Consider the following 12,698-nt stretch of genomic DNA (forward strand, 5'->3'; position numbering starts at 1 on the left):
GTACACAAGCTGGTTCTTTTTCGTCTGAGAGACTGTGGTCAGTGAGTACTCTTTGGAGTTTCGAACGATGTGATAAGGCTTGTAAATATCAGTTTGTCGCGTTTTCTCGAGAGGGCGTTGAATTTCGTCTAAAACATTTTGCCGCAACACTTGATAATTTAACTGCTTGCTACCTTCACCGTTAAAAGAGATTCCCCTCACTTTGCATTCTTCTTTTTCTTTCTTCGTGAGGTAGCCATAATTTTTCGGTCCCGCGGACGCTAATTCAGTGATGAAGTCGTCTTCTCCCAACTCGTCCTTGAAATCAACGAGAAAGTCGTCAAGGGGAGGATTGTTTTCATGGGGTAAACTGGAAAAAATAACGCTGTCGGTGTCTGTGTACTGTACTTGTTCTTGTAGCATGTCCAGAGCTGCATACAAACGAAGTCGAGCCCAACATGTCGTGAAACAAGCGATGAAAATTTTGAGGTTTGGTGAGACAGGTTCGTCATTCGATTTCAGTTTCTAGTGAACTTCAACGATGTCTTCAGACAATACACTCACGTGGAAAATGTCATTTGCATCACTCTCATGGAATGCACTGAACCTCATAGGATTCCCGAACTCTTTGATTTGAGTTTTGTTGGTGCGCTGGCCAAACTTCCCCCACATGGAATTTAACATCATTTTTGCAAGGCTACGTTTGCCGGGATTCTTTTCAATGTTGTTGCGGTTGAGTTCGATGCCCTCTTTCGCTTTGTAGGATCTCAGATGTTCTTGCTGTTTGACGGGATCATTGCCTACATGAGCTGGTCAGCCGCTTGCCTCCTCTTTATTCTTTAACCATGTATTCACATAGTCTTTAAATAGACCTTTCCTCGTTTCAGAAAAATGCCACACTTCGTGAATATAAGTTATTTTGTAGCCTTTCTCAACGGCTTTGTTCAGTTCGGGGGTACACCATGTACCTGTAATTTGTCTTTCACTGTCGCTGTGACTGTAAACCCAGGACCGTTCTAGCATTGGTTTTTCCATCTCTTCTTGTACACAGGCTCTACATAGCGGGAATGTCAGTTTACCATTTTCACGCAGCGGAAGTACTGGATGAAACAGTTTTTCTGGAGGTAAGATTGTGACCTTGGCAATCCCGAAGTAATTTTGGATGTCTGTGCTTTCCGGCTGAAATATAATTTTAGGGTGGCCGACAGGATACTCAGCATTCTTATTGATGAACGGATAGAGAGATGTAAAATCATAGTAATGAATCTTCTCTCCTGAGGCGATGTCAGCCAGATGAAAAAGTTTGACAGTGTTTGTTCGTCCGCCGCAGAAGGCATCACGGGGATTTAGTGGCTCCACCAAATCGAGGTTGGTTACAAAGTTCCTGACGTCCTGCCTTTCTTCTTTCATTTTCCGCCAATCACATTCCCACATTTCGATGACGTTGTAACCTTTGTCACGCAAGAATTGTAGTTTTTCCTGGGTGCATAGATACACGTCGGCAGTGCCGCGGTGCTCTAATCTAAGGTGTGTTTCGGATCTGTTGGGATAGCATTTACGACAGCCATGCCAAAAGCAACCTTGAAATTCGTAGACGGTGTTCGTAGTTGCATCGTAGCCGTCCACGGTGTAGCGACTGTTGGGGATACGGTATTCCCCATCATTTCCAACATGTTGAATTCTCCCACTGATCTGACTTTGTTGCCACAGTAGATATTCCATGGCAACTTTCGACTGATTTGTTTTTAGTCGCCAACCGTGGAGAGGCTCGGAAGCAATTGTGTTGGCTTCCATTCGGTTTTGTCGCAGGTCTCGATTGCATGCCGAAGCAATAGTAATATGACTGAAGGGGTCAAACTTTGTCTCTTTTTCAAAGAGCCGTTTGAAAGTAAGGCATCCCTCCTTCCCTCCCACATTTTCAGCTCTTTCTTTATCATGCCATTTCTCGAAGTCTTTACGGCCGTACGTTGACAGACATTGATTCAGGCATGTAAAATTCTTTCTCGGGAATTGGTCCCACGTAGTCTTGATTTTCAGGCGTGTTAAACAGGTGAGGAAAATAGCCCTTCTTTAACTCTGTCAATCCGAATGTCTTTGGAAATGCAGAAAGCGGCATTTGAAGAAATGACAGAGAGTCAATAAAGTTAATATTGTCAAAGGTTAATTGGAGAAGTTTAGCTCCATTTCTGATTTGATTGAGGACCCTGTGTTGGCGATGATATTCCTCCACGACGAAATAGGAGTCGTAGCCAGAAAAGTTATGGGCCAAAACAGTTACATTGCGCGTGTCTTCTCCAGTTAACGTATCCAGCCATTCCAGGAAATCGCGAATGCAATCTTCACCTTTGAAGTGGAGTGGACAATTATCATCCTCAGTTTCCGCTATTAAAAGATTAGGGATGTGTTTGCCAGTGTCTTGCATCGCCTCAATATCGAAGAAAACGAGAATGGGAGGCTTTTCATCATCATCATCATCATCATCATCATCATCATCATCATCATCATCATTACCATTATCCTCTGCTTCGGCTTCGGTTAGTCGCTTGCGTTTTTTCTTTTTCTTTCTCTTCTTCTTTTTTTCTTTTTTCTCTTCGGTTAGCTCTTCCGGTGTTTTAGGTATCTGAATAAAGCATCGGTGGCTTGCGGCCTCTATGTACTCGTGGCAAGAGGGACAGTCTATGTAACCGCATTCATGTTTTTGTTGCTTCTTGAGCTACGACATTTGCGGCGTTGACTGCAAACACTGATGTTTTTTAAGTCAGCGGTTTTTCCCTTGTAGGATTTCGTCAGATGATTTTGAAAACAAACATCACCATAAAACATCCGCTTACAGGATCCGCAGGGTGTAGCTGGTGGTTGATTACGACACCTGGCCTCTGTAAAGTCCTCACATCCCGTTTGTAAGCAGGAAGAACAATGATCAGGGTTGTTTTCACAGGCGTGTTGACCTTCGTTATTGTAGGGTTTGAGACACCTAGCGCAGAAATAACTGTTACCAAAGAACCCATGTAATTTAGTGATCACATTGTAGTGTTCATTATCATACAACAGTACCAATTGTTTTTCCTGAGGCTTTCCAAAAGAAGTCACGCTATAACCTCGGGTAGCGTCCACAAGTAAGAGCTGATAAGTGTTCAAGAACGACGTCAATGCAAATCTAGTGAGTTCCTCGTAACCGCATTTTCCCATTTCTACATTAGCTTCTATATGCAGCTTGATTGCTTCATCTCTCTGGATAGAGACACCTCTTCTGAAGCTGTTCCATTTAGGGTGATCATCCACTCTAGCTTTAGCTGTCACAATGGCGCGGGCGCAGCATAGTTCATCTTTGTTATCGATACTGATGACAGAACCTTTCAAACGTTTGAAAGTTTCTGGATTAGAATGTCCAGGTTTCAATTTTCGTTTCTGACCGCTACCGCGAGGAGATGTACGAACGTGTGTAAAAGATAATTGAAACGAATCATTCATTTCAAAGTTCTCGTTTGAGTTTAACACCTGTGACATTTGCTGCAGCAGACTGTCGACACGATCGCTACCATTCACCCATTCCCCCGCCGGTAACCCTCGATAAGCATAGCTGTTGACTAAGTGATTGCTGGCTAAATTGAAGTAGACACGATCAGCGGCTGGTATCCTGTCTCGGAGAATCAAATTTTGGATTGTTCTATGTAATCCATCAGCAATTGTTGCTGCCAAGTTTTGTTGAGGTATAAATTGTCCCACCTGACGAATGTTGGAGGTGTAGTGACGCTCTCTAACGCCCATTTTTTTGCTGTGACTATCTACGCCGTACGGATTGAGTACAAATTTCCTCGGGTAAAACATAGTCCAGAAATATGAGAAAATAGACTCGATTAAGTTCTGTATCAGCGTCACAAATTGCTAATGTTATCATAACATTAATTTGAGCGAATGGTGAATGGATCAGACCATATAAGATTGTCTCCATCAGAAATCGAACATGTTCTGCAGGAAGCGGGTAGCCAAATTTGAACTGAAGAGAAAAAAATCGTACGATTAATGTTTGGCATTCGTAAGCACGTAGCAACAATGTGTATGTGGAATCCTTTTGACTTTGTGCCACGCGCACAGAACTAGCGTCGGTTTATCACTCACTCACTGGACGCACGTGGTAGTCAAGTCAACCTTGAAACTGACATGTATATATATAAAAAGTCAAACTTACCGCGTTAATTCGTTGTTCGAGTCCTTCCCTATCTTGTATCGCTTCTTGAAGAGCGTTTATTGCTCGCTGTCGCGGTGAAACCTCTCTGTTACGAGGTTCAGTAAGTTCCACAGGTGGGAGTTCGTCACCTAGTTTTCTTCGGCAGTGGAGACACAGAGGGAGAGTTTCTTTCCCATTCCCTTTGACAACTGCGGTGGGCGAACTTCTTGCAGCATGGGAAGCGTAGGACATTTCCTCCGATAATATTGAAACCATGGTTCTCATCGGTCAAACAGAATACACAGTGTTTGTCGCGGGCAGTTTCGGGCACTATTTCTGCATCCAAACCACGTAGCCTTCGGGATTGACGTTGCGCCATGTTTTTGCAATGAAAACTGTAAAATACTCTGGACTCGATTTCACTCGATTTGCGTGAAGTAATATTAGCTAGCGCGACGCTTATTTCAAAGTGACGGAATTTTTCTTTTTTTTTAAAAGGACGGGTTTTTCAAAGGCACGGTATCTCAAAGACTACCCCGCCTTTCATGCCGCCATAATGCACTAATCTGATTGGTTCGGCAAAGCGTCGACGGTTCATGCCACCATAATACACTTATCTGATTGGTTCGGCAGAGCGTCGCACTATTCTGATTGGCTCGCTAAACATAGATGGTACATGTCACTCAACTTGGGTGTGCTCATAAAAGATCAGGCATAGTAGAGAAAAAATATTCTCATTCTCACTCGTGGAAAAATGGCGGTCAGCTTTGAAAACGATTACGTTATGCTGTCTCACGACCATGCTGATCAATGAAAGGCACGTGGATTTGGACAAGGAACTCGCAGCGTCCAAATTCCTGCGGACCTTTAATTTAACGTCAACTGTGGCCTTTCTGGCAAGGAAAACTTTCGTCGATAGTGACGATTATGAAATCGTCGAAGAAGGTTACAAGACGGGTCACGACCACTATTACATGTACGTCTTCAAAATGAAGAAAGTTATCGGAGTCTGTCCGTGGGGTTATCCCACGGACGAGATTTGCGTTTATTTCTCATGGAAGGAATCGTACGGTCAACACGGAAACGAGATTAATGACGCCAAAGGGGGTGAGGCTTCTGGTTACCATGGATACGTCAAACTCGAGAAAACAATAGAACTCCTTTCCATAACAATACCTTTTCATTTGCATCACAATACCTGTCAAATCTGTACTGGACTAGCCCATACCACTACTGACATAACTTAGTTCGACACTATCTTACTACACTAGCTCAAACTGAGGCAGCTTACGACGAAAATACTGAAGTAAAATTCCAAGAGACATAAACCTATTGAGTTGTGGGCCAAAAGCATCATACATTTCGGGAATTTCGGAAACCATCAGTTTCCCCGCGCTACATCCGCAAAAATCCTCGCAGCATGTACGCGCGTGTACCGCACATGATGGCGCAATTTGTTCTAAAAATAGAAAAATTGTCCCGTATCATAGGGACAGCCCCAATACTAGAAATGGCGCGCGCTTACGGTCTCCGTCCCCGTATCATCTTAATTTGCTATGCAGAATTGAATGTAGATAGCTATGGAGTCAGCTACAATAGAGCGGTATCATTGTCACGCAAAAAAAAAAAGTAGAATCAAAAACCATTCAGTGGATAAAGTCAAGAAATATATGTTATTTGCCGGCTGGGAGGTCCGTATGTTGAAAAACTGTGATCGAGGTCTTGAAAATGCTGCCCGAGGCCGCAGGCCGAGGGTAGCATTTTCAAGCCCGAGGTCACAGTTTTTCACAATATGGACCGACCCTAAGCCGGCAAATAACATGTTTATTTTTTTCCTGCAGTAAATTGGTTTTACAGATTTTACGCAGAGTTTACGCAGCTCTTGTCATTGAATCGGCTTGCGCGCCGTCTACGATTTGTAAAAAATCTTAACAACGAGCGAGTAACTCAGATAGTAGACAAAGACCGATGTATTAAAAGAACAGATTTTTTTCAAACTACTTTATGTTAGTTGCATTTATTTCAACAGTTAAGTTCTGCAAAATTGGTTTTGCGGTTTGAAATTTCGTGGGAAGTTTGAAGTTTTACCACAAAAACAATTCCTGTCAGTCGTTACTTTTCAAATCACTAGAAATCAGACTTTTCTACCGTAAATTGAATAGCAGTAAGCGAGGAAATTTGTGAAGTGTATTGCACAGAAATTCTCCTAAATACAGCAACGATCAGAGAGGTAAACTCGACTGAAATTGACTCAAATTTTACGGCGAGAGAAATACAGGATTACCCGCCATTATAGCGCCAAGCTACAAACAACCAAGCAAACTCTCACAACTTCAAAACACTCAATTGAATTTACTTACAGTGACTTTCCTTGCTTAATCGTCGATGGATGTGTAAGAAAGGCAAAAGATTGACGATTACCGCTAACTTTTAGGAGCAAAATTTAGGCAGCGGGAAAAAAATTCGGCCCGTGGGCCGTATCGTAAAAAGCTGGACCGGTCACGTGGTTATGATTAGCCAGTCAAATTCGAGGATTTGGGATTCCGGCCCGCTCAGATGCTTGAGAAAAAAATAAATTGTGATATTATAGAAGATAAATACAGACGACGGTTCTCCAAGTTTAAGATGTGTGCGTTGTCCCAAAGTTGAGATATCCGTCAAAATGTTTCGAGCAAATTTACAGAGCCTAGTATGGAGCCGCCATGTTGGTGTTCTTCGGGCTGTGGTACACCAATATGGCTGCCGGAAACTAGTGTCAACATCTGGAACTTACTTTGGTTATCTAGGATACTGATTTTCTGCACTGAACAAACGAACATTTAAATAAGCACTTTTCCAAATACTATAAGGTCTTTATAAATTATGGCTAAAAATCACGAGATAAATACATATTTTTCGACAAACGCGATCGTTGCTTTACGTCACGCAGCGCCATAATTCTGAAATTCAAAATGCGCTGATTTCCAAACGAAGGACGCTACTGAGCTGGAAAGTTTTAAACAGATTTAGATTTAGTACCTCTTATCACTTATGCATGATGAGGATAAAAACTTTCGGGGCTCTTTAATTTTGGATTATAGTTAGACGTGTGCAAGTTTTTAATACTAGTGTACTTGTGTAACTACTTGATCTGAACTTAGATATCGAAAAGTCGTGAATTGCATAAACCTACCAGCTACAAAAGTACGTGGGAAATTTTGCTTTGTCAAAGCGATGTTCCTTTCATAAAGAATTAAATTCTAGTTATCAGTTCGCGATATGTCGGCTTGGGTGAGCCAAACAACTCCTGTTCTGGCAAGGAAATTCACTCAGGAACACCTTAATGACATGGTAGACAAACTGAATCGAAGCTGAAATAAACAAGGCAATTTATTTAACGCTACAGAAATCGACATCGGTTCTCGAGGGAAGTCAGATAAGAAATCTAAGCTTACAATAAACGGGACAACGGAACCAGCACTACAAAACAACTTACCTTGGAAGCTGCAAGAGCTCGCTACAAAAAGCAGGAAAGAATTTACTGGAAACGGAACAAACGTACACAGCGGAGGATACGCCCCGCAAACCGCACACTCAGACCCGAACGAAATTACTAGAAACCAGTGCCATGAGCGTATTATACATTCTCTCTCCTAGAGGTCGGTCAAGTGTGACCCTTATAGCCTGGACAAGCGGACAAGACCAGCCACGCTTAACATTTTTGACGGTTTAGGGTACTTTCCAGCATAATCCCACACAAAGATGTCTAGCATGAACATTTTAAACCTAGTTTGTGTGGCTGATTTATTACAATCTTGTAATTAAATTATTATTCAACTTACTCTTAACTCCTTAGATTTTCTTAGTATACGACTAAACGTATCGCATGGCACAGTACAGGACGGCTCTAGGATAGTAATCAGGCCAGTAGTTAACTTGTCTTGAGAATGCATACGCCTTCCAGAACACATCAGCTCGGTTGCTTAACAACGCCTTGTTCAGTCCGTCGATTCTGTCGCCATCAAGAAACTTGCTGATGGACAGATATTTCTTGCTGAAGGTGTAATCCATCTGCCACGTGCGAATGGAAAATACTAAAAAAGAATTTTTTATTACAAAAGTTACAAAAATAATTTAAAAAAAACTTATGAAGGCATGCTTTAGGTGTGATTGCGTAAAATTAGTTTATTCGTGCATGACCCCCTATTGAACATGAAGAAGTTTTAGAGACTTTGGAACCAGTGGCAATGAGCTCGGGTGCTCAACTCCCGATTTGGAAGCATATGGGATGCTAGTCCATCATAAGTTACTCGTCTTATTCCACAGCATTCCCTGGGGCATTTGCTCAATAGGTAGATAGTACTATCCCTCGGTAAAATGACCGGTAACCATAGTTCTTCTGATAATTACCAATTTCATACCTGGGTCCAAGTCCATGTAGAACTGAATATAATCAACAATAGAGAGAGCTTCTTTATCCAATGACATCATTCGGAATGCTGGGTTGCTCTTGTAGTCTGGGCTAAGAGAAGGAGCGAGCAAAGCAAAGGACTTTTTCATATTGGAGGAGTCTCTGTTGGAATCAAGCAGCTGAAGTCTGAAATCATCTTTGTGCATGTAACCAAACAATTGACCTACAATCACAATGAATTAATTCAACTCATCTTTGCAGATATATAGTTATAAAAAAGCCAAATATATTGACTGGTCATGCCGTCTGAGCTGTTAAATTGCCACGGGAACCTTTTCGAAGCTTAAATGCCACGAGAGTTTTGCTCAAATCATAACGTCTCTTGTTATCCATGTTATTGGTTTAATTTGGTTCCACAAAGCTCGCAAATTGCCACATGATCAAATTTTCTTTAAATTATAAAGATATAGAATCTTACCGGCTACAGTGGTGTGGTATTTCCCGACAACCAGTTCCATATACCGTTTCGTATAGACTGGCAACCAGTAAGGCTCGTTTTCATCAATGTCCATTCTAAAAATCAAGCGTTAAGCGTAACCTGAGACTAGAACGTTTACAAAGTCAGGCGTTAAAACCTGGGTTAAAAGAAAAGACTAATTTGAGTGTAATCTAAAGAAAGGAAGAGAGAAAAGTATGCAAGTGTATTCCTTCATTCGGTACTTTGTTTTTTCTTTCGGATCCATTCGTTCTCTTGTCCAGGAAATTATAATTATTTATCTTAGACTATCCAGCAAATGGACGAACAGATAAGCGTTAGACTGGCGAAAAAGTTCCCCAGCATGAGTCAGAGTACGTATAGCTGCCGTCAGCTGATTTAATCTGACAAGATCCACAACGCACAACCATAGACACTGCCGTCGCCAACGTTCAAAAAGGTACAAAAACAGGAACTAACCTTGCAACGTACAAAGGGGCACGTTAAAGAACTGTTTGGACTAATAACTACCAAACTACAAAACTGCAATACGCAAAACGAAAATCGAAACACGTGTGATTACCTAGGAAAAATGTCACGTGATGTCATTTAACCGGATATAAATGAACCGGAAACGAAACTGTAGCCACAGTACGTTTTGATTGAATGTGATAACAAGTTGTAATCGTTTATTTGGATGCATCAGCTGGTTGGCGACGTTGTCAATCCGCGCAGTTCGAGCTGAAAGACATCGTTCTCTGATTCAGTTATACACGGTTGGTTCGACATCTCCCTCACTAGTTCAGACCATTCTCTCGACATTGTCTTGCCAGCGCAAATATTATGAAGATGAAACAAAGAACAATCAAGGTGATCCGCACATTCGTTGTTTTTTCATTTTTTTCTAAGGAATAAGAACTTCTTGGTTAGAAGTGCTCTCACTGCACTATAGTGTTGGAGTAACTTGTCGAAACTTGAGAGTAGTATATGGGGAATAATGTAATCAGTTTCCCGAAGCGTCAAATTATAATCCATCTGCGACAGTTTGAGACTGCAACTTTTTTAACTTATGCTTCATGTAACCATTCCCATAATAATTATTGACGATCCACTCACTCACCCTGGAGGACTGTGACTTGTTATGAGCACCCTCTTGCCATGTTCTTTTGCAGAGTTGAGTTGATTTTCTAGCCAAGAAAACTGCCCTATCGCGGTTTGGTTAACTTTCGGATCTTTGTGGTTGTTTCTGTAGTGCCAATACAAGGTATTTAAGACGATTAAAACCATTTTCCCATCTACGAATTAAATTTCATTGGTTAACGGCGTTAGTCGCAAACACGTCATTTCGACAATATTTTGTGGCAGTTATCAAAACTAGTAAAAGGAAGGTACAAAAATCTGGAAATGCAACCTTTACAGCAAGAGTCCTTCATCATCAAGAAATGAAAGTTGTAGGTAAAAGTCAAGTGGTTGCCATGGATACATATTCTGCGAGCAATGAAACTGCGTATCATTTTTGCCAGATAGAACTTTAGGTAAAGTTAAAACGTTTGATGGTTTTGCTTGAATCGTCATATTTGGAAAACCGATTTTTAAAGAAGTTAGTAGAACTAAAAACAGCAATATACCAGCAATGCTTGCATTGTAGTAACCACCCTCTAAAAACGTTTTCCTCAGCACGGCCATAGTTGTTGGTTTGTTAGCATCTACTGGACAGCCATCGCAAACAACCAACGGTGCCCAGTAGTTTAAAATGGTCTCATACCAATCACTGGAATTCGGCAAGGTAAATGGCACCAGGAAGTCATGTAAACCAAGAACAGGAAATATGGTAACGTCGTGAAAAACTGCACGCGTGTTTTTAGCGGTCACAGCAATTCCTTGTAAAATGCGCTCTTTATTAGGGATTATTACGTGTGGAGCTGAGTCTCCTTCAAGAGTAAAATAATAATCAAATTACAAAAGAAAGAAAGAAAAACAAAGAAAATCACAACCGTGAAGGAGGTTTGGATATCCGGTCTCAATTAGTATAGATTTTGACGATTTTACTTCTCCGTTTACTCCTTAGGTTTTGTTTCTATTGAGAAGACATATCAAACACTCGAGACAGTTTCATCGGCTATCTAAACTCCTCGAATTTAGTCAAGGAAAATACTCCGCTGCACGTATTTTCAACTCTCTTCTCGGTGTTTGGATATCTCGATGAAACACTGTCTGACGTGTTTGATATATTAAATACATGGCATAGGAGAACCTCTGGTTATATACATACATACTTCCATACATACTTTATTAACTTTCCCCTAAGAGGCTTTTAAAAACAACAACTTAAATTCAAATAAGTACAACAATAAACATCTACTTTAAGGACCCTAAATTATATATCCTGGTGATACTAATTCGGGTGTTTATGACGTACAACTATCGTTCATCCTTCTGTAGAGCTAGGTTCAAGTGGAACAATGATATCAGTTGGAAAAATGTTGCCAACGAGGAATATTTTTGTTGAAGTAAACACATCCAACCTTGTCTAGAGATTTCCATTCTTTGTTGGAAAAATGTTGCTAAAGAGGAGTAGTTTTGTTGAAGTAAACACATCCAAGCTTATCTAGAGATTTCCATTCTTTGTTTCGCGTTACATGACCAAACTCCTAGAAACCCGAGTACAATCCTCAAAACGCTTTACCTCCAAAACAAATACGTTGAGCCCCTAATTTTTCAAGTTGCGTTTCTGACAAGAGTTAGTGGTTATCTATCTACAGCAAAAGTTAAAACAAAAATGTGAACAGAAGAACATTTACATTTAAGCGTGAACGTCCTTATTACTAAGTCAGACTCGATTAGAGCAGAAGTTTTCGTCAAAGACTAATCATTTGAATTTATACCAGCTGGAGCTATTTTTTTTTTGTTTGTCTCTTTATTAATAATTGGTATTTTTTTATGTCACTTTTTCTTCTCTTTTAATTATTTTCGCTTGTTAACCTATATTGATGCTACTTTTTCAAACATAGTTATTTGAGCAGAAACCCTGACCTTCGCATTTCGAAGCTTGACAAAGACATCTTTATTAAACAATGTCGAAACGCTGTTTACCATATTCTCTATTTTCGATTATTTTCATATTGAAACGCTTTTAACAGGCCTTATTTATCCCATTAACAGAATAATAACAATTAAAAAATGGCTGAAAAGAAACAAAGAGGGCCACTAAAACTGAGAGTTGTTTAAAATAATCGACCACGTCCATTTTTTCTGACCGTTAAATGTTTTCGTGCATTCATACAAGAGTACCACACTAGGCTAAGAGCCAAGTAGTGCCAAGGAGATGTTCTGCTGCCGAGAGTTATACTTATCACAGAAAGGACTCGTTTAAGTTGGAAAACTGGTAACTAAGCACGAAACAATACGGGGTATCCATTGACGATGAACAGCGAAGAAATGGATTCCGCAATTTTGTCCGTGACCTCCCGCAGTTGATTATTATTCACAAAAATTCAATAGCCGTATCAAGCCAATTTTTGTTTTAGTAATAAATATTCAGAAAAAAAAAACCATCATCGTCCTCTTGAGGATATTCTTTGGCAGTTATATGAGGATGATACGTACATGCATCCTAATCTAAGCATTGAAATCCTACTCTTTCTTAGAAATATTTATGGACTAGAAAAATTATGTGAAAAAATGTA

At 40.5% G+C, this 12,698-nt stretch overlaps 2 protein-coding genes across 2 annotated transcripts; both read right to left on the minus strand.

Annotated features, from left to right (window-relative positions):
- Positions 1 to 792: 792 nt before the first annotated feature.
- LOC145467220 (uncharacterized) lies at positions 793 to 1,773 on the minus strand. The gene has a single exon (XM_081450776.1). The coding sequence runs from the start codon at positions 1,771 to 1,773 to the stop codon at positions 793 to 795; it is 981 nt and encodes a 326-aa protein (XP_081306902.1).
- Positions 1,774 to 7,999: 6,226 nt separating this feature from the next.
- On the minus strand, positions 8,000 to 11,241 carry LOC145468423 (sphingomyelinase phosphodiesterase D-like). The gene is made up of 5 exons (XM_081452127.1): positions 10,641 to 11,241; positions 10,133 to 10,307; positions 9,016 to 9,110; positions 8,548 to 8,760; positions 8,000 to 8,220 (listed from the first exon to the last, which is right to left on the minus strand). The coding sequence occupies exons 1-5, from the start codon at positions 10,696 to 10,698 to the stop codon at positions 8,000 to 8,002; spliced, it is 762 nt and encodes a 253-aa protein (XP_081308253.1). The 5' UTR covers positions 10,699 to 11,241.
- Positions 11,242 to 12,698: the final 1,457 nt, after the last annotated feature.

This window comes from Orbicella franksi, chromosome 14, assembly GCF_964199315.1.
Source record: "Orbicella franksi chromosome 14, jaOrbFran1.1, whole genome shotgun sequence".
Taxonomy (NCBI): Eukaryota; Metazoa; Cnidaria; class Anthozoa; order Scleractinia; family Merulinidae; genus Orbicella; species Orbicella franksi.